The sequence below is a fragment of the Xenopus laevis genome, chromosome 7S, assembly GCF_017654675.1.
Source record: "Xenopus laevis strain J_2021 chromosome 7S, Xenopus_laevis_v10.1, whole genome shotgun sequence".
In the NCBI taxonomy this organism is placed as follows: Eukaryota; Metazoa; Chordata; class Amphibia; order Anura; family Pipidae; genus Xenopus; species Xenopus laevis.
Window position 1 is genome coordinate 41,937,500 of NC_054384.1, and position 22,771 is coordinate 41,960,270.

The 22,771-nt window shown below is 39.5% G+C and overlaps 2 protein-coding genes across 6 annotated transcripts in view; one reads left to right on the top strand and one right to left on the bottom strand.

The window, feature by feature from the left end:
* The window catches only part of LOC108703350 (pro-neuregulin-3, membrane-bound isoform-like), a 500,441-nt gene that overhangs the window by 421,310 nt on the left and 56,360 nt on the right, over window positions 1–22,771 (top strand). The gene's annotated exons all lie outside the window — the stretch shown is intronic.
* On the bottom strand, window positions 8,032–11,092 carry LOC121396317. Of its 2 annotated transcripts, XR_005962978.1 has the most exons (3): window positions 10,786–11,092; window positions 8,442–8,500; window positions 8,032–8,175 (listed from the first exon to the last, which is right to left on the bottom strand). XR_005962978.1 is itself a non-coding variant. In XM_041571158.1 (2 exons), the coding sequence occupies exon 1, from the start codon at window positions 10,627–10,629 to the stop codon at window positions 9,052–9,054; it is 1,578 nt and encodes a 525-aa protein (XP_041427092.1). In that variant the 5' UTR covers window positions 10,630–11,092; the 3' UTR covers window positions 8,032–8,175; window positions 8,442–9,051. The 2 variants fall into 2 exon arrangements, 1 of the variants encoding a protein (XP_041427092.1); XM_041571158.1 differs by having other exon boundaries at window positions 8,442–11,092.

The window sequence follows — 22,771 nt, forward strand, 5'->3', positions numbered from 1 at the left end:
TATACCATATAAATGCTGAAAATAGTTATTTTTTTTGTTGCAGCCACTGAAGCACAGAGGCCAGAAAAATATGCCATATAAATGCTAAAAATAGTCATTTTTTTGTCGCAGCCACTGAAGCACAGAGGCCAGAAAAAATATGCCATATAAATGCTGAAAATAGTCATTTTTTTTGTCGCAGCCACTGAAGCACAGAGGCCAGAAAAAATATGCCATATAAATGCTAAAAATAGTCATTTTTTTTTCGCAGCCACTGAAGCACAGAGGCCAGAAAAAATATGCCATATAAATGCTGAAAATAGTCTTTTTTTTTTGTCGCAGCCACTGAAGCACAGAGGCCAGAAAAAATATGCCATATAAATGCTAAAAATAGTCATTTTTTTTGTCGCAGCCACTGAAGCACAGAGGCCAGAAAAAATATGCCATATAAATGCTGAAAAGTCTTTTTTTTTTTTGTCGCAGCCACTGAAGCACAGAGGCCAGAAAAAATATGCCATATAAATGCTAAAAATAGTCATTTTTTTTGTCGCAGCCACTGAAGCACAGAGGCCAGAAAAAATATGCCATATAAATGCTAAAAATAGTCATTTTTTTTGTCGCAGCCACTGAAGCACAGAGGCCAGAAAAAATATGCCATATAAATGCTAAAAATAGTCATTTTTTTGTCGCAGCCACTGAAGCACAGAGGCCAGAAAAAATATGCCATATAAATGCTAAAAATAGTCATTTTTTTTGTCGCAGCCACTGAAGCACAGAGGCCAGAAAAAATATGCCATATAAATGCTGAAAAGTCTTTTTTTTTTTGTCGCAGCCACTGAAGCACAGAGGCCAGAAAAAATATGCCATATAAATGCTGAAAATAGTCTTTTTTTTTGTCGCAGCCACTGAAGCACAGAGGCCAGAAAAAATATGCCATATAAATGCTAAAAATAGTCATTTTTTTGTCGCAACCACTGAAGCACAGAGGCCAGAAAAAATATGCCATATAAATGCTAAAAATAGTCATTTTTTTTGTCGCAGCCACTGAAGCACAGAGGCCAGAAAAACTCAGGATTTACCTGTCCAAAAAGTTTTGATTCAAATGAAACCAAACCAGTAGGGTTTGCACCCTAGTTTGTAACGGTGGCGGAGGGAGGAGGACGCTAAAGGACAGCTGTGTGTGGAGTCATGCGGCGTGCAGAGAAGGACAGCTGCATGGGGAGTCAGAACAAGTCTTCCGGCGTGCAGTAACCCTACGAGATCCATGCCTCATTCATTTTAATAAAGGTCAGGTAATCTACACTTTTGTGACCTAGGCGAGTTCTCTTCTCAGTTACAATCCCTCCTGCTGCACTGAAGGTCCTTTCTGAGAGGACACTTGAGGCGGGGCAAGACAAGAGGTTCATGGCAAATTGTGACAGCTCTGGCCACAGATCAAGCCTGCGCACCCAGTAGTCCAGGGGTTCATCGCTCCTCAGAGTGTCGATATCTGCAGTTAATGCCAGGTAGTCCGCTACCTGCCGGTCGAGGCGTTCTTTGAGGGTGGATCCCGAAGGGTTCTGGCGCTGCCTTGGACTGAAAAACATTTGCATGTCTGACGTTACAGAGTGGCCAAAGTGCATTGTCCTTGCAGGTGCGCTCGTGGCAGGATTACTGGCACCTCTGCCCCTGGAATGTTGATGAGTTCCTGAAGTGACATCACCCTTAAAAGCATTGTACAACATGTTTTGCAGGCTGGTTTGTAAATGCAGCATCCTTTCGGACTTGTGGTACGTTGGTAACATTTCTGCCACTTTATGCTTGTACCGAGGGTCTAGTAGCGTTGCGACCCAGTACAGGTCCTTCTCCTTAAGCCTCTTGATACGGGGGTCCTTCAACAGGCATGACAGCATGAAAGACCCCATTCTCACAAGGTTGGATGCAGAGGTATCCATCTCCGCTTCCTCGTTATCAAGGACTACATCATCCACGGTCTCCTCCCCCCAGCCACGTACAAGACCAGGGGTCCCCAAACGGTCACCACAAGCCCCCTGGGAAGCCTGCTCCTGTTGGTCCTCCTCCTCCACAAAGCCACCTTCCTCCTCTGACTCCACTTCTGACACCTCTCCCTGCGTTGCAGCAGGTGCCTGGGCTCGTTCTGGTGATTCCGACCAGAAATCGTGCGCTTTCCTGCTCCTCGTCACGCTGGTCTACAGCCTCATCTGTCACTCGTCACACGGCACGCTCCAGGAAGAAAGCAAAGGGTATTAGGTCGCTGATGGTGCCTTCGGTGCGACTGACCATGTTTGTAACCTCTTCAAAAGGGCGCATGAGCCTGCAGGCATCGCGCATAAGCACCCAGTAACGGGGGAAAAAAATCCCCAGCTCTGCAGATCCAGTCCTACCACCCAGTTCAAACAGGTATTCATTGACGGCTCTTTGTTGTTGCAGCAGACGTTCAAACATGAGGAGCGTTGAATTCCAGCGAGTCTGGCTGTCGCAAATTAAACGCCTGACTGGCATGTTGTAGCGCTGCTGAATGTCAGCAAGGCGTGCCATAGCTGTGTAGGAACGTCTGAAATGGGCCGACACCTTCCTGGACTGCCTGAGAATGTCCTGGAATCCTGGGTACTTCGAGATAAAACTTTGGACTATTAAATTCAGAACATGTGCCATGCAGGGCACATGTGTTAAATTGCCCAGTCTCAGTGCTGCCAACAGATTGCTTCCGTTGTCACACACCACTTTTCCGATCTTCAGTTGGTGTGGGGTCAGCCACCGATCGGCCTGTGACTGCAGAGATGACAGGAGTACAGATCCGGTATGGTTTCTGCTTTCCAGGCACGTCATCCCCAAGACAGCATGACAACGGCGTACCTGGCACGTCGAATAGCCTGGGGGGAGCTGGGGGTGCACAGGTGTGGAGGAGGAGGACCCAGCAGCAGAGGAGGAGGAAGCAGAGGAAGAAGACAAGGTAGAGAGCGAAGGAGGAGTAGAGGTGGTGGCAGAACCGCGTGCAATCCGTGGTGGTGACACCAACTCCACTGTTGTTGTTGAGCCACGCATTCCCTGCTTCCCAGCCATAACCAAATTCACCCAGTGGGCAGTGTAGGTGACATACCTGCCCTGACCATGCTTGGAGGACCATGCGTCAGTAGTCATATGGACCTTTGCCCCAACACTAAGTGACAGAGATGCGGTGACTTGGCTCTGCACATGGTGGTACAGGTGTGGTATTCCCTTCTTTGAAAAAAAATTGCGGCTGGGTACCTTCCACTGCGGTGTCCCAATTGCTACAAATTTGCGGAAGGCCTCAGAGTCCACCAGCTGGTATGGTAAAAGCTGGCGGGCTAAGAGTGCAGACAAGCCAGCTGTCAGACGCCGGGCAAGGGGGTGACTCGCAGACATTAGCTTCTTACGCTCAAACATGGCCCTCACAGAAACTTGGCTGGGGGCAGATGCCTGGGAACTGGTGGTCAAGGTGGAAGGCGGAGTGGAAGGTGGTTCAGACGGGTCAAGGACAGCAGAGGTAGAGCAGTAAGATGCTGGACCAGAAGGAGGGTGGCTTTTAGTTTGTCTGCTGCCTTTGAGGTGTTGCTCCCATAGTGCTTTGTGCTTGCCGTTCAAGTTGTACCTATGTGGGTGTTGGGCTTCCCAAGACTCAGTTTCTGACTGCACTCATTGCAAATTACAACGCTTTTGTCAGAGGCACACACATTAAAAAAATCCCACACTGCTGACCTATTTGAAGCTGGCAATCTGGCGGTAACAGTAGAAGTTGGCGGCAATGGCGGGTGCGTTGGCCGGCTGACCACAGGTGGCGATACATGTTGTTGCCCTACTGTTCCCTGCGAGCTGTCCTCCCTGCTTCTTCTAAGTCTTATTCTCCTCCTGCCTCTCTGACTCTCCGTCTCTCCATCTGAACTATCCTCCTCTTGCTCTCTTCTACTGGGCACCCACAAAACATCAATCTCCTCATCATCATTCTCCTCAGATGCATCAATTTCTTCTAACAGCTCACAGAAGGAAGCAGCAGCGGGGACCTCCTCATCACTCATTATGTCCATCTCTGTTGTGTTGTCTGCCAGAATTATATCTGGTGTAACGTCCTCATCTCCTTCATCTTCTTCTGCCAATAATGGTTGCGCATCACTCAGTTCAAAATCTCATGTGTAAATAACTCCTCTGACTCCAGTGAAGAAGGGGCACCGGTGGTGGAGGAAGTGTTACGTGGGGTGCCCATAGCAGAGGAGGATGAGGATGTTGTGGCAAAGTTAGAAACGGTAGAGGATGGGGTGTGCTGTGTAAGCCAGTCAACTACCTCTTCAGCATTTTGGGAGTTCAGGGTAATTGCCTTTGTAAAACTGGGCAATTTCCTAGGGCCACAGGATAGCATAGCAGCACGGCCCCTAGTGCCTCTGCGTGGCGGCCTGCCTTTGCCTGGCATTTTTTTTAAAACAACAACAACAACAACTCAGGTGGTGTTTCTGGAGACGGTATTATTATTGATATTTAGACAGAATGTGAACAACCTCACACAGCTAGGTGGCAGTTGTTTGAAAATGAAGAACACACTGGGCAAACAATGCCTGCAAGGTCAACGTATACACTACAGCAGTGGATACGGAATATATTATTGCTGCTTGAAAAACGTCACTCAGGTGGTGTTTCTGGAGACGGTATTATTATTGATATTTAGACAGAATGTGAACAAGCTCACACAGCTAGCTGGCAGTTGTTTGAAAATGAAGAACACACTGGGCAAACAATGCCTGCAAGGTCAACGTATACACTACAGCAGTGGATATGGAATATATTATTGCTGCTTGAAAAACGTCACTCAGGTGGTGTTTCTGGAGACGGTATTATTATTGATATTTAGACAGAATGTGAACAAGCTCACACAGCTAGGTGGCCGTTGTTTGAAAATGAAGAACACACTGGGCAAACAAATTGAAACAATGCCTGCAAGGTCAACGTATACACTACAGCAGTGGATACGGAATATATTATTGCTGCTTGAAAAACATCACTCAGGTGGTGTTTCTGGAGACGGTATTATTATTGATATTTAGACAGAATGTAAACAAGCTCACACAGCTAGGTGGCCGTTGTTTGAAAATGAAGAACACACTGGGCAAACAAATTGAAACAATGCCTGCAAGGTCAACGTATACACTATAGCAGTGGATACGGAATATATTATTGCTGCTTGAAAAACGTCACTCAGGTGGTCTTTCTGGAGACGGTATTATTATTGATATTAAGACAGAATGTGAACAAGCTCACACAGCTAGGTGGCCGTTGTTTGAAAATGAAGAACACACTGGGCAAACAAATTGAAACAATGCCTGCAAGGTCAACGTATACACTACAGCAGTGGATACCGAATATATTATTGCTGCTTGAAAAACGTCACTCAGGTGGTGTTTCTGGAGACGGTATTATTATTGATATTTAGACAGAATGTGAACAAGCTCACACAGCTAGTTGGCCGTTGTTTGAAAATGAAGAACACACTGGGCAAACAAATTGAAACAATGCCTGCAAGGTCAACGTATACACTACAGCAGTGGATACGGAATATATTATTGCTGCTTGAAAAACGTCACTCAGGTGGTGTTTCTGGAGACGGTATTATTATTGATATTTAGACAGAATGTGAACAAGCTCACACAGCTAGCTGGCCATTGTTTGAAGAACACACTGGGCAAATAATGCCTGCAAGTGCACTACTATTGGTGCACTACTATGAAGAACAGCAAACAGCACTGGACACGTTAAAGAACAGTGAGATAAGTAAAATAAAAAAAAATATATATATATATTAAAAAAAAGAATTACTCTGGTTGGTGCTGAACTACTAGGAGCAGCACACCAGTCCCACTCCCCACCCCAACACAGCTAGACTAATAGCACTGGGCTCTTATAGTAGCAACTAGCAAAGTAAAAAAACAAAAAAGAAAATAAAAGCAGTCCTTACAAGGACTATTGGGTTATTACAGCAGTCAGCAGATGAGAGATCAGCAGCAGTGCCCACAGCAGCTACACACAGAGCACTGCAGTAGAAGGTAGATTACTAGCCAGCAAAGCTACCTAACCTAAAATGTCCCTCAAATCCCTGCAGAGTTCTGTCCCTACAATACAGAGCAGTATCAACCCGATGTTCGCGCAAACTAGTTCGCGGGCAAACAGTCCGCGACATCCCTAGTGGCAGCCTTTACAGAACACATTAACTCAGTGGATAATAACATCAAGTTCACAAGGGAAGGTGTCCACAAGAACAAACTTGCCTTTTGGAATTGTTTGATATGCATCCAAGAGGGGGGGTAACTTGAAAATGGAAGTATACAGGAAACCCACTCATACGGATCAATATCTGTTGTTTGATTCCCACCCTCCGCTTAAACACAAACTGGGTGTCATTAGAACTCTGCACTATAGGGCGGAATGTGTGGCAACTGAAACAGAGTCCAAAGAGCAAAAACATCTTAGAGGAGCTTTGAAAGTGTGTGGCTTCCCAGAATGGGCCTTTGTCAAAACAGCAGCAACCAAGCCCAACAGGAACACCAATAGAAATAACCACCCACAGACACATAGTAGACGAAACATAGTCAGCCCATATGTATCAGAGAAACTCAGGAGGATTTTCAACAAACACCATGTTCCTGTGTTTTTCAAACCTAGCAACACACTGAGACAAAAACTGGAACACCCAAAGGATCCAACACCAAAATAAAAACAAAGTAATGTGGTATACGGAGTCCAGTGTCGCGAGAAGTGCACAGATCTATACATTGGGGAAACAAAGCAACTGCTCACCAAATTAATGGCTCAGCATAGGAGGGCGAACTCTACAGGGCAAGACTCAGCTGTCTTTGAAGATAGCAAGGTCCAAATCCTGGATAAAGAAGATCGCTGGTTTGAATGAGGCATGAAAGAGTCGAGGTGGAGAAACCATCCCTGAACAGAGGTGGCGGCTTTCAACACCACCTTTCTGTTACATACAATGCTGTTCTCACATCTGTACCCCAGTGGTTTCAGAACACTTCACACATCTATTCATGCAACTCTCACAATTAACACCTGTTTCTAGGAGTTGCATGACACATTGGTAATCCTATCACAGAATCAACACCTCTGTAAATTTCAGATGTCACCTCTTTGAAGAGTTATAATGTGCCATTGTGATTGGATTAGTGGAAGAGTCTATATGCCAACAATTTCCCACACAAGTCAGTTGAAACATCTTCAATTACTCAGCAAGTCCAGTTGTTTTATAATTACTTATATTAGATGTATATGCAATACTGTAAATGTTTTTGGGTAACCCCTCTCTAGAAACCTGTTGCCCATTTTTTAAAGGTCTTCTATCCTTTTTTGTGGATCACTATCAATTTGCAGGACACGCGACATCTGCAAATTGGGCAGAGAATTAATGAAATGCTTCGGGTGATGGCTTTTATAATGTAACAATGTGTTTCTGTCTGTTGGCTTCACATATAGATCAATGCATTCAGTAGTTGTGGAACAAATCCAGGGCAGCAACTTGTCTGCAAAGTTCTTTATTGGGATAATGAGTTACACAACATGTTTCGGGCCCACGCCCTTTATCAAGTGTAAAAAGGAACAACCAAAAACAATCATTTATAATCTCATGTGACTACCAGCAGTGCAGTATGGGTAAAAGTTTTCCATTAACTATTTAGTGTTATACATCTTAAAGTGCATTGTGCAACTATAACTCCCATATGGCTGCACACAGTTCATCATGGATAAAACTTTTTCATTAACTATTTAGTGATATACATCTTAAAGTGCATTGTGCAACTATAACTCCCATATGGCTGCACACAGTTCATCATGGATAAAACTTTTTCATTAACTATTTAGTGATATACATCTTAAAATGCATTGTGCAATTATAACTCCCATATGGCTACACACAGTTCATCATAGATAAAACTTTTTTCATTAACTATCAGTGATATACATCTTAAAGTGCATAATAGAGATTTTACAAATTTATAAAAGCCTCTCACAAAGTGTAAAATTACAAAATATGATCTCTAATAAATATTGTAAAAACTTATTGTGACCCAATTCATCTAGCTATTAAAAGTGACACACATTATTTCATATAATACATGTTGAAATCCCACTGAAACATAATGTTAAAACCAGGTTACTGCTCAATCCGCCTAACCTGTAAAAGACCTGTAAAACAAGGAAATTGCCATTAGCCTATCCAATTCACTTGAAATCTTTATGTTGTATCAATTTAGCACTTCTATTATATCAATTTAACAGTACCTTCTAATCTCGCAACGTATGTTGCTATTCTAAGACATTCTGTAATTATTTCCTATCACTGGCTTCTATGTATATATTATCTTTCTTAGCAACAAGGTTGCAATATTATAGTTACCAATTCAAAAATAAACGATATATATATATAAAGACTCCTGATTGAATGGACTCACCCATATGTAAATGCAGCAGGAGTTCCATGTCATTACAACTTGGAATCTAGTTATAATTCCTGGGAACAAAGGACGACAAGCCATTACTATTAAAGAAAACATGATAAATTGCACTGCTCATTTAACCCTTTCGGATAAGCACTATCCAAGCGCTTTATCCATCTTGCCTCCCTCTGCAATAGTATCAAGTTATGATCACCTCCTCTACTGGGTTTTGCTACTGTCTCTAACACTATCCACTTTAGCTGACATACATTATGTTTTACAGTATCAAAATGTCTGGCTACAGGAGTGTCAGTATAGGTATCATTTTTAAAATTGCGTATATTGCCTTTATGCTCTTTTATCCTAGTACTGACAGACCTTATTGTCTTCCCTACGTACATTTTCCCGCAGGGACATTTCAGAGCATAAATTACGTGGCTGGTTTTACATGTGGCGTATGACTTTAGTTTGATTACCTCACCTGTAATGGGATGATTTATACAAGGTCCTTTTATAATGGAATTGCAACAGTTGCAATTCATGCACGGGTATGTGCCTACTTTTGGTGTACCTTTAAACACAGTATTGCTATTATCCACTCTTGAAATGGCACATAATGTGTCTCTTATTGACTTACCCTTTTTATACGAGAACCGCGGGGGATTCGAAAAACTTTTCCGAAGATAGCATCAGTTTGCAGAAGTGGCCAATATTGTTTCACTATCTTTTCTACCTTCTTACTCCTTTTGTCGTATGTACTTACGAAGGTTAATCTATCCGTCTCACCCTGCTTTTGTTTGGGCTGTAATAAAGCAGCACGGTCCATCCCTTTCACCTCTTCTACCACTGCTTTAAGTTTACCTTTGGGGTATCCCCTTTGCAGAAACCTTTCTGTCAGATCGCTACTTGCATGTTTATAACCCACTTCACTGGATGCTATCTTCTTGGCTCTCATAAATTGTCCCTTAGGGATCGCATCCAGTGTTCGTGGGTTATGGAAACTCTTACTGTGGAGGAGATTATTTCGGTCCATTGGTTTCCGATACAAATTTGTACATAGGCCCCCATTTTCTATTTTAATTTGTACATCCAAAAAACTAATAGTTTGGTTGGATGACTCACTGGTAAATTTGACTGTATTGTGGGCCTCATTTGCAGTATCCACCATATTATTAAATGCCTCTAACGGTCCATCCCAAAGGATCAGTATGTCATCCACATACCTATAGTAGCATCTAATATACTGCAAATATGGCTCTCTCAGAAATAATTTATTCTCCAAATCATATACAAATAAATTTGCAAGGGATGGGGCGACCGCTGAACCCATCGACGTCCCTTGTTTCTGCCAATAGAAAAGATCGTCAAATTTGAAATAATTCTTTTTTAATACAATTTCAAGGCAGTCAATTAAGAAATAAACATATGAGTTAGACAAATTAGTTTCCAAGAGAGCATCCTCCACACATTTAATCCCCTCATCTTGGGGTATTGAAGTAAAAAGGCTCTGTATGTCGATACTACAGAGCCAAATACCTGGGGATATATTATGAACCTTATCCAATTTTAACAATAACTCATTCGTATCTTTAAGGCATGTAGGCAAATTACAAACTAAACCTTGTAGATGTCGATCAACGAGTTTGGAGAGGGGTTCAAGTACTGACCCTATTCCGGACACTATGGGTCTTCCAGGTGGATTCTCTAGTGTTTTGTGAATTTTTGGCAATATATACAGCATTGGTATTCTGGGAAAGTCTGTAATAAGATATTCCTTAGTGCTCTTATCTATTGTTCCTGCAGTATAAGCATCAAACACCATTGTATCAATTAACGTTTTAAGTTTAATTGTTGGATCGCTTTCAATTAGGGAATAGTGCCCGGGGGTCTCCAATTGTCTCATAACCTCTGTTCTATATGCAGATATATCCATTATGACCACCGCTCCCCCCTTATCCGCCTTTTTTATTACAATATCTTTATTGTTTTTAAGGGTGGTTAATGCTTTCCTTTCTTCATAATTAAGATTATTGCGGACCCCACTATTGTTACCCCACACTTTTTTCACCTCCTCAGTGACCACCTGTGTAAACATTTCGAGGGCCCCACATGTTACATCAGGGATAAATGTACTTTTCTTTTTCAAAATCGGCAATTTCAAATCAGGCATAGCAGTGTTAGGTTTTACCCCTGAAAAATTCATTTTAAGTTTAGCAGAGCGAATAAACTTATAAAAGTCCACCTCCCAATCGAAAAGGTCTATAGAATAACTAGGTACAAAGCCTAGGCCTTTATTAAGGACTTTAAGTTCAGTCTCAGTAAGTGTAACAGAGGATAAATTAACCACAAGTTGATTTACCTCCTCTGGTTGTTGCTGTTGTTTCGATACCGCTGAGGATAGGCGTCTCTCTCTATCGGGTAGCGTGGATTTTTCTTCCCTATTGCTCCAGGCCCTTCCTTTGGGCGTGCGCCTAAAAAATAATGGTCAGCTTTGCTGGGAATCGATTCCTCGTCCTCAGTGCTTGTATATGCCGAGGAATCTAAAGTTGAAGAGTTGTAATACTGCTTAGATGTATAACGAGGTAGTCTGGAATTCCCTCCATAGCGTTCCCTAAGGTCTCTCTGCCAGTTAAGTTTCCTCGGCTCTTCCACACTTCTTTGGTAGTTTCCTGTTTGTTTGGCTTCACATATAGACAAGTATGCAACTGCTGCTGAAGCTTGTGTATTGTTATATCTAGTAAATTCATTTTCTGAGAGTTGTAGTCCAATGTTAAACTTACTGGGCTGCAAATTAGATTAATTTAAAAAATCAATCAATGACTGTTGCTGCCAGTCCATATAAAGAACAGATTATCTATGTAGTGCCTATAAAAGGAATATGAAATAGATGATTGCTGTAAATGTGTTGTGTCTTGTATTCCCTCATAAAAGCATTTGCATATGAAGGTGCTACACAAAAGCCAAAATGTGCTGTATGCATTTGTTTTTTCAAATTTGAAATAGATTTTACATTATACAGAATGAACACCAATAATGACAGCAAAAAGTGTTCTGGGGTCCCTTATACAGTGGATTCCCTGTGATTAAACTCCATACTGCTGCCACATCCATCTGGTGTGGTATATACAGTATGTTTTTACATCCATGTATCCACTGCCAATATATACTCTCTATTACCATAAAAAAATATTTGAATCTTTCAAATAGCTACTGATGCCCTTAACACACAGTTGCAAAAAAAAATCAACACATAGTGCTATATTTTCATTAAAAGAGCCATTTGAGGAGATGATAGGGCACCAATGAGGTTTGAACAGATTTTTATGAATTTTCGGCAGTGTATAGATAATAGGTACTGCTGGATGTTCTGGTACCAAGTAATTTAGCATCTCACAAGAGATGACACAAGATGGACACAATATGAGTCTGGCAGCAGTATGGAGTTTAATCACAGGAAATCCACTGGATAAGAGACTCCTAGTAGAATTTTTGTTGTCATTATTGGAGTTCATTCTATTTAAAAACTATTTCAAATTTGAAAAAAAAAAAAAATTATACAGCTCACAGGGACAGGAATGGGCCCTCGAGTGGCCCCTACATATGCAAATGTTTGTATGTGGGAATACAACACTATTGACTTTTGAGTGATGTATTTTATTTGTATATAACAATATTGTCTAAAATCACTACCTCATATTAATATTTTATGGCAACTCTGAATGCTTTGTCTTTTATCAAAGTATATTTTCACTTATATATTATGATAGAAGGTACACTTTGCAATTTATAATCTTGTCTTGTTTAAAAGGCTTGCACAGAATGAACTTTATTAGGACATTTACAGTGTCTGACTGGCCCACCGGGATACCAGGAAAACTCTAAGTGTCAGTGGGCCCTCATGCTGCTAAACACTTGGCCTATTTCATGGCCATTCCCTATTATATGAGAACAAAGAGGCTAAATAGATGGAATAATAGATTATAGTATGTAAAGAAAACAAACTAGGAGAATAGAGGTTGATTGAGGAGATGAAGAATATTAGTACTGAGAGTGGGCCCCTGGTCTAAGGTTTGATGGTGGGCCCCTGTCCTAAGGTTTTTGGGTGGGCCCCTGGTATCCCAGTCCGACACTGGACATTTATTAGTATGCAACTGACACAAATTTGGCACCATTTGTCCACTTATTGTGTGTTTAAGTCACAAACTGATCACTATATATATATATATATATATATATATATATATATATATATATATATATATATATATATATATATATATATATTAAGGACCAGCACACTTGAATTCAATTTTCTATATACAAAACACTCTTTATTTCACTTAACACCTGTATTAATTTCAGTCCACATTAGGACCTTTATTCATAAAGCTATTTCTGTTATTATGAGATTTCAGAATTTTAGAAAGACAATCTTCGATAGGCTCCATCCAATCCATCGAATTGTAATCAAAATTAATAAAAAAAAAAAAAGAACAAAAGAACAGTACCTTGTATTTAATCCCAAATAAGATATTATTGGAGGCAACACAATCCTATTGAGTTTATATAAGGTTTATTTTTTAATTAAACTAGTGTTATGTAAGGGTATTCGGCAATAAGTTCCATGAAGGTGTGTCAGAGTTGTTTATTTTTTACAATAATCTTGACTAATTCTTTACAATTTAGCTCCTAAGGTAGTTGAGCTGCTCTATATTGTGTAATCTATTTGCTATATGCATTGGAAAAGGGTATTACTGCCAAGAAAGAGTAACATATACATTATATATTATAGTTGTAGCTATAGATAGCTATACATTATAAATTATATATCATAGATGTAAAAACTGAATACAATTTACACATGTTTTGAAGCATGCAATCAAAATTTAATGGTATCTACTAAGCTATAATTATTCAGAAAAGCTGGTCTCTTGGTCAGACTCAACAAGTTGTAACATTCTTGGCACACTTTAGAATAGGATCACATTTGAATTTATGGCAGATGGACAAGCTTGAAAATCCTTTGCAGAAATTTGGGATATACTAAGAAACTGGGATTTTGCAGCACAGTGCCCCCCCCTAATAAACACGGAGGGATTCAACCCAGGGGTGCCACTAGAAGATAAAATACACAGAGCTTGGCAGCAATAATAATTTCATCTGGCATGTTAAAGTTAACAGGCATCTCTGCAACTCTGACCCGCTCCCCAGTGGCACTGGTTCCCACCTGGACATCTTGGCTTGGCAATAAACAGGATGAGCTCTCTGTGTACAGTAGTATGAGCTCAAGGCCGCACCTCCTGGTAGGATCTACTGTGCATAAAAGCATGCGGACATCATCTTCTAGCAATATAAATCTAAATTTATTCCAATATCTTATCACTTAACATCACCTCCAAAAGAATTACTAAAGTGAACTTTAGTAAAGTAAACGAAAGGACTATAAACTAAAGATTAAAAAATTGCAATGGACATATAGGAACCTGGCTGGAAGTGTCATTTTTATGCTTATGATACACATAAGGGCCAGATGTGAATTAAAAAATTCACATTCATATTTAATTTAATTAAATTTATTAGAATGTAAATCCGAATGTGAGATTTATCACACTTCGACCATTGAAACAGTCCTGATTTGAATATTTGCCACCTAAAACCTGCTGAGTTCACCTACAAGTCAATGGCAGAGGTCCATTGAGCCATTTGTGGATGTTAATTGCCTTTCTGACATTTTTTGGAGAAAAATGTTATTCGTATGAATAGAATATGAATTGGTTTGAATTTTCGGGACGGAACCATTTGATCGAATATTAGACATTCAAAATTTTTCTTAAATAACCTCCCAGTTATGTTGTGAGTATGTTAAAAATTAAAAAAAAATCACATGAATTTGAAATTCGACCTTTGATAAAGGGTCCTCATAAACTATGAGCCCACCATCTCAGATAAAAAAAGTAATGGTGGTTCCTTTAGTCCCATAGATGAACTAGGTAACCACAATTCTGGCATACACACTTTTTTTGTGCACACATGGCCTTTACATTCAGAATATAAATTAAAGGGGTAGCTCAGAGTTAGTTCAATGACACAGGTAAGACTATTTTTGACAAAAATTAAATACTCTAGGCAACTATTGAAATCTAGTACCAACATTCAAAAAAATATATCCTCATTCAAAATGAACTGTGAATCATTTATTTGAAGGCAGAAAACTCTTGCTTTGATTTTATGGTGGAGTAGCATTCATCTATTTAACCTGAGCCCTGGGCAAATGTTATTAAATTCAGATAGAAAATCTAATTTTAAATAGCCAAAACCATATCTCCCCATGAGAAAAAATACAGTAGCATCTACATAAATAAAACATTGAGAAGATAAGCAAAGGAAGAGTATATCATAAATATGTTGCTGGTAGCTGACTGTAAATCAGTTCTTGATGCCAAACTTTTGCTTATGAATCTGTTAGCGATAAGATGAAAAAAATACATACTACATAATTCTCCTACTGAAGTGCATATCTCACAAATGGCTTTACTGGCAAAATATATTTGGTAACAGGCATAAAATGTGATTGAAATATCAAGCAGTGTTTTCTGTTCTTTGAATAAACTAGTTCAGTGTCATGGAATGTTGTGCAAACCATAATGAAAGTACACATACATTAACTAAATTAAGTAAGAAGTTATAATCAACTGCAGATTACAATCCCAGAGTCTTGAATCAATGGAATCATAACATGAATTCAAAGAAGTACATTTTACAGTGTAAGAAAATCATTTATCTATAATATATACGTTTATTGAAGAGCAAACATGATTTTGCACACATGGAAAACACAGAACATGAAAAACATGTTTTTCTGTAGTATTTTTATATGTTAGTTAACTCTTTCCTGATTGGAGAAAAGTGTTTAAATGGGTAGTTCATCATTCTGTTTCTGTAACTTTTAGGGGCACATTTACAAAGTTTTTTTTTATTGAATATGGCCATATTCGATTGAAGTAAAATCGTTTGATAGATCAATTGATTTGATCAAACGTTTTAATTGATCGAACGATTTAAAAAAAAAAAACTTTGACTTCTAAAAACTTAGCCTAATGTTGGCTATAGGTTCTAGGAGGTCCCCATAGGCTAACATAGCAATTCGGCAGGTTTAAGGTGGCGAAGTGTTGAAGTTGAAGCTTTTTAAAGAGACAGTACTTCCAGTACTGGAAGTTTTTCCAATTCGAATCAAAGTCGAATTTGGCCTATTCGATGGTCGAAGTACCCAAAAATTACTTCAAAATTCGAAGTTTTTGAATTCGAAAATTTACTTCGAATTCACTTCAACCCTTAGTAAATGGGCCCCCTTAGTATGTTATAGAATCTTCTATCCTTAGCAACTTTTAAATTATATTTCAGTTTTGTATTTGTCATTGCTTTTAAATTATTTGCCTTCCTTTTCTGCCTCTTTCCATGAAAGCAATGTTTTTTCTGTAGAATTTTTTATACTTTTGTTTACGCTTTTCTCTGATCATCTGCAAAGTGTTTAAAGGGCAGTTCATCTTTCAGTTTCTTTAAGGGTTTATTTATCAAAATCTTCTCACTTTTTTCTGAAAACCACTCCGACCAAATCCACATGGACTTCTGCCCCTATTTATCAATACATTTTCTTGAACATTTGTAAAATCGTGAAAAAATCTGAATAGTATAAGTTTTTCGATTTGACACCTGGAACATACCAAAATGCTCATATAACTTACTTGAATTGTTTTTGTGTGACAATTTTTTTATTGCAATTTGTAGAAACTGCAGAAGTAAATTAGAACTGAATGGCTTGACACTTTCTCTTCTTGTCCCCTCTCAATCCAAAGTGCTTGCATATATTGACCATGACATATCTTGAAAAACCTATACATATATTTAAAAATAATTAGACCTTTGCCCATGTAAATCAATTTTAAATGAAAAAATGTCAATATATAGCATACAGTATATACCCGTTAATATTTGCAATAAACTCAAGAATAATGAGGATCAGGATAACAATTTAAAAAATGTAGATACAGCATATCCTTTTATGCAGTCTCATGATTAGTGATTGGAGAATCTGTACTATTTTGCTTTGATAAATAATATGCAAAAACATGTAAACATTTGTGAAAAAGCAAAAAATGTGTATTACATTATAAAAATATTGTATTATCTTTTCAGTTCTTCATAATTATTAGTAAGTATCTGCTTTAAATTACTACCATGTCTTGTCAGTTTGAAGAACCTTCTCATATTTATTAATAGCTCTCCCTATATCTGTTGCTAAGGAGTTATACTGTATATACAGTAGCTAAAAACCACAATACTACTGCTAAAACCTTACAAGTTTCTTATAACTGCTTTTTTTAAATTAGTTTCTGTATTGGTATCTGATTTTCTGTATTTTCTCTTTAATTAGTTAACTGTATAGACACTATGGGGAATATTTATAAAAAAAAATAGTTCAAATAAGTCAATTATGTATGTATGTATATTTTTGTCTGTATAGCACTATGTGAGGGCTAAGCACTGTACAGCAGATCAATAAATTAGTAGAACAAATGAGGTCATGTAATAATAAATGCAAATAAGTACAAAAATACAATACACATAGGGGCAGATTTATCAAAGGTTGAATTTCGAGTTTATGGGCGTTTCTAAGAACTCCCATCAACTCCCATTAACTCAAAATTTGAAAAAAATGACCAATCGAAATGTATTAAAAAGAAAATAAAAAAGGATTGAGCTGCAAATTCGAATCAAGGTTTTTCACCCCCCCCCCAAAAAATTCCACCAAATATCTCCAAATTGATTGTAGGAGGTCCCCCATAGGCTAAAACACAAATTCGGCAAGTTTTATATGTTGAATAGTTGAATTTGAATTCTTAAAGGGACCGTACATGATATATTTCAAAATTTGAATTTTGAATTTTTTTTAAACTCAAATCGAATTTGGACTATTCCCTAGTCGATTTACACTAAAATAAACTTGAAATTCAAATTTAAAAAATTAAAATTTTAAAAATAAATCTGCCCCATACACTTGGGGGTCGATTCACTAAGGGTCGAATATTGAGGGTTAATTAACCCTCGATATTCGACTAGGAACTAAAATCCTTCGACTTCGAATATCGAAGTCGAAGGATTTAGCGCAGATAGTACGATCGAACGATCGAAGGATTATTCCTTCGATCGAACGATTATTCCTTCGATCGAACGATTAAATCCAACGAATCGAACGATTCGAAGGATTTAAATCCAACGATCGAAGGAATATCCTTCGATCAAAAAAAGTTAGCCAAGCCTATGGGGACCTTCCCCATAGGCTAACATTGACTTCGGTAGCTTTTAGATGCCGAACTAGGGGGTCGAAGTTTTTTTTAAAGAGACAGTACTTTGACTATCGAATGGTCGAATAGTCGAACGATTTCTAGTTCGAATCCTTCGATTCGAAGTCGTAGTCAAAGGTCGAAGTAGCCCATTCGATGGTCGAAGTAGCCCAAAAAAAACCTTCGAAATTCGAAGTTTTTTAACTTCGAATCCTTCACTCAAAGTTAGTGAATCGCCCCCTTGGTGAATTTTCAAATGAAAAAAAAATTGAATTTCAAGCTATTTTTTGTGTACTTCAACTAGGGAATAGTCCAAATATCAAAATTTATCATGTAGTGTCTCTATAAAAATTCAACTTCGACCATTAGCCATCTGAATTGTTGTTTTAGCCTATGGGGGACCTTCTCGAACCTATTTTGAGTCAATTGGTGGATTTGAAAAATCAAAGTTTTGAATTGAGTTGAAGTGCTATTACTTCGATTCAAACGATTTGAATTTGGCTGAATATGGGCCTATTTGATCGAAAACAGACCTATTCGACCAAAAAATTTGGTTGGTCTTTTTGAATTTGAATTTCGACGTTTTTTCAATTTGAAATACGACCCTTGATAAATATGCCCCTAAGTGCTGTAGGTTACAGTGGGTGACACTGCCATATAAGTGCCAGTTTCCAGTTCAAGTGTAATGCAAGTGCTCGAAGACAAATGGGCAGATTTATCAAAATGTGAGATTAGAACTCACAACAGAAAAACTTTTAAAAATTCCATAGGAATGAACAGAAAGTGAGTGAGTTTTTCTGTGGTGAGTTCTAATCACACTTTTTTGGGCTGCCAGGGTTCTATAACTAAAAAAAATACTCATTTAATAATAATAGAACTACTCTTTTTTCCTATACCCAATGCTTGCCTTTTTTCATAAACTTGGTATATTTTAGGTTCTTGTTCCCACCTTTACTGTTATAGTTTGAAATGTTTAAAGGGGTGGTTCACCTTTCAATTAACATTTAGGTGCATATTTAACAAGGGCCGAAATTTGAATTAAAAAAAAACAACTGAAATTAAGTCGAAGGTTTTTTTTGGTCGAATAGGTCAGTTTCCAATCGAATCGGTCCGTATTCGGCCAAATTTGAATCGAACAAATTGAAGGAATAGCGCATTCGATTGAATTTAATTTGAAGTTTTTCCCCCCAAAAAATTAGATTTTTCAAAGTCCACCAATTGACACAGCTAGATTCTAGGAAAAATATAGAATCAATACAGCTCCAGGCAGTAATTTTCAACTGCAATGTGTTTTATTCAGCAGTGCAGGCACACTATGCAACTGAAAATTACTGCCTGGAGCTGTATTGATTCTATATTTTTCCTTGAATTATGCACATGGGGTGTAACACAGACACCTACTGAATCTTACAGCAATAAAGTGAAGAAATTGGAGGCTGAATCATACCTACTCTATTGACAGCTAGATTCTAGGAGGTCCCCCATAGGCTAAAACAGCAATTTGCCAGATTTTAGATGGCGAATGGTCGAAGTCTAATTTTAGTATAATACCAAATTTTCTAATCAATGTCAGGGGTTTCTGAATATTTTTATGCCTATTACTAAAGTATGTGGCATGATTAAAACCAAAATGGAAAAAGTACAGGTAATGCTAACTTGGCTAAGCAGACTAAAAAGGGGTTAATGTCCAGCTAGTGCTTAGAGCATGGGTTACATGTGACCCAAACACCCTAGGCTAGGGCCATTTGCTGAATGGAAGATTTCAGAAATGGTGTAGTGCAACTACAATTCTCAGGTTACTGTGCAACAACAATATGAATAATGGGCACCAGGGGGTTCTTGCAGTATAACAGAATAACTTTTATTTGTCCGAGACAAAGGATCCACAGATTTACTTACATCATTATAGAGGCATTGGCAGTATATACAGGCACACCTGCTCACACAGAGCTTCCAAGGTAGATGTTGAATTTAATGCAGAGTCAGCACAGTGGAACTTCTTGAGGCAATAGCGTCCACCTGGATGCACCCTCATGATCTCAGCACCTTGATCTGGATTCTCACACAGGGGATAAGGAAACTCACTAGACCTAATCCCTATTAGGCTGTGTCCCTATCTACAGGCCAGTCTTGCCTGAGAGGAGAGCTATCTCCTTGCTTTCCCTCCTAGTTGGAGCCAAGCTGCTCTTACCATCTGTACTCTCCATCTCACTCTCCTAGATAGTCTATTACAGATATATCCCTGCTACTCACTAGCCTCATTCACGAGGTCCCTGCTTCCCCTACTTAGACGCTAGAGGACCCGGTCCCTCTAGGCACATGGCTTTTCTGGGCCTTGCTGTACCCAGGCTCCCCTGGGTACACCCAGTTGGATCAGCATCCAGCAGCCAAAGAGGAAGATCCACCCCGTCTCACTCACTATACCAGAGTGTGACAGTACATGGTCGCAGCATCTCCTGGCCAATAGGGGCACATTTAACCATATGAGTCCCTACATACATTTAAATTTTTCAACATGCCAGCTACTGCAAACACATTACACTGCCTGCATTATATCCTCTTAGTTTTCTGAAGTCACAGTCTGATGATTTCAGAAAATTATGTTTTTGGAAAATACACATTGTGACAATTTATATTTCTTTTGTGTGTGTTTTAAGGGGGGTTAGACACTGCAGGCTCTGTGCAGGTTTATTACCTCCTGCTGTTTTATGGTCCTTTGCTGCAAGCAGACCCCTGTCTCTCCCCGTGTCCCACTCCCCCCCTTTCCCCCCATAGGGTGTTTATGTATATCCACCAGGGAGCCTTTTTTCCTTTGTTCTCTGAGGACTGTGTGGGTTTTGGCTCAAATTCAGGCAGTGAAGGTGATTGGCTGATGGGCCAAATGGTCCTGATAGCCTAGTATAGCCCCATCTGAGTGGCTCAGGGATGTGTCAATCATCCTTAGGAATGTGCCCCTGCTTTTGGGAAAACCCTTGCGCAGCCTCGCCCAAGTTAAGGTCCCCATAGACGCAAAGATTTCTCTTGCCGAACAACCGATTTTAGGGAAGCCCGACCAATCCTTCGAAATTATCATGGATTATTAGTGGGATTCGAACGATCGTACATCTTACGATTTTTCGGCCGACATCTGTCAGGAAATTGATCGGCCAGGTCAAAAAATCTTTGTCTGTCCCAGTGCAATCTATCTATGTTTGCAGGGCCAAGCAGGCAGCTCCCCTTTGTTTTCCTGGCAAATTGGTCTTTTTAGTTGATGGTAAATTAGTACGATCGTACAATCGTTCCGAGAAGATCGTGGTCTCACGATCAGGATCTTTTAAAAATCTCAACATCTATGGCCAGCTTTAGTCTATGCAGAGGAAGCAACCCAGTCAACAAGTTGTGCAAGGACTCCCTGGATCTCCAAAACCAGGATTAAGCTAAACCTCTACTTCCTCGGAGGCCATTTACAGTTTCTTACAATAAGGACGTAAGTGGTAGTTTTTTTGAACATTTTTCACATTTCCTTTACTGTACTGTATGTGTATTATAAATATTGCTATTTGTAAATATTGTGTGCTGTGAACTTCTTCTATTAAATTCCAATTAATAACTCAACTGGCTTGGCTGATGAAAAGTACCTACATTTTTATCCTTTTTGGGGTTTGCATAGTAACTTTGCTTACATTGTTAATTTGTAGTTGGACCATAGGCTGTCTGGTACCTCTGAGACCTACAGGTTAATAGGAGCTCAGTGGGCCTAGACAAATAGGATTTGGGGTGTAGGTGAGTGGGCATATTAATCACCAGGTGGTCACATGCTACCCAAGCGCTGTGGCGCTTTCTAAAGCTTTGGGGCAGGGAGATCCTGTGAAGCACCATCCGTGGGGTCAGAGGACCTGGGTGCATTCAGGCTGGTTTTGAGTTGTGCCTGTTGCAGAGGTGACACTAGAGTAGGCCTCTTTGTATTAGCCTGGGAGAATTAGTAAATAGTAATTTTTATAGTCTTCTTCTCAATTGCAAATCTTGGCAGTGGAGATTGAATGAATCATTGTTTGAAGATATGTCTATTGTCAAACGCATTTTTGAAACACTGACAAATTATTTAAGTATAATGAAACCCCCAACTCAAAGCAGTGTAGGAAGCTCATAAATGCATGGCAAGGGGAGAACTGATTAAAATGGGGACACACAAAAAACATTAAAAACAACAGAAATACATGTAGGGACCCATAGGTATTATATGTCCCTATGGCTTTAAGGCCCTACCCTTTTTCTTAGTTACTAGGCAAAAGCCTATGTATCCATTTGAGTTTAACATTAGTGTTATTGGTCAAGAGGTGTAATGACCACTTCCTGCCACACTGCAATATAGTGTTGGAAAGGAGTGGCCTCTTCTTCTTTGGCTGCTGGATGCTGATCCGACTGGGTGTGCCCAGGGGAGCCTGGGTACGGCAAGGCCCAGAAAAGCCATGTGCCTAGAGGGACTGGGTCCTCTAATGCCTAAGTCGGGGACAAGCAAACCCCGTGAATGAGGGTTAGTGAGAACAGGGTAAACTTGTAATAGTCTCTCTAGGAGTGAAAGGTAGATAGTGTAAAGAGAAAAAGCAGTTGAAGCTCCAACAAGGATTTGCAGCATGGAGTAGCTTCCCAGAGGCTTTGTGAATGCCTCAAGTGCAGGGACCCGAGTGAAGAGGATGTTAGGCTAGCTTACAGCTTCCTAAACAGTGCACTGGATGGGAATGGCATACTGAATCACTGCAAATGCCTAATGGAGTCCTTCCTCAACTGAAATACCTATTACCTGATGTGACTGTGTGTCATAAGCTAACACTTCATTTGTATACGTAAGTAAACCTGGGGATATTGTCTTTGGACTAATAAACAGTTTCTTGTTTGCATCATAAGAACCTCCTGGCGCCCAATCATTGTGTACATTTTGTATGCACAGTAGCCTGTGTGTTGTAGTTGCAATACACCTTAGAGGGAATGCTTCCACTTATCGAAGGCCCTGATCCTGAAATGTGA

Coding starts and splice junctions, on each gene's coding strand:
- LOC121396317 (XM_041571158.1), bottom strand. CDS start 10,629: ATGAATTTTTCAGGGGTAAAACCTAACACTGCTATGCCTGATTTGAAA.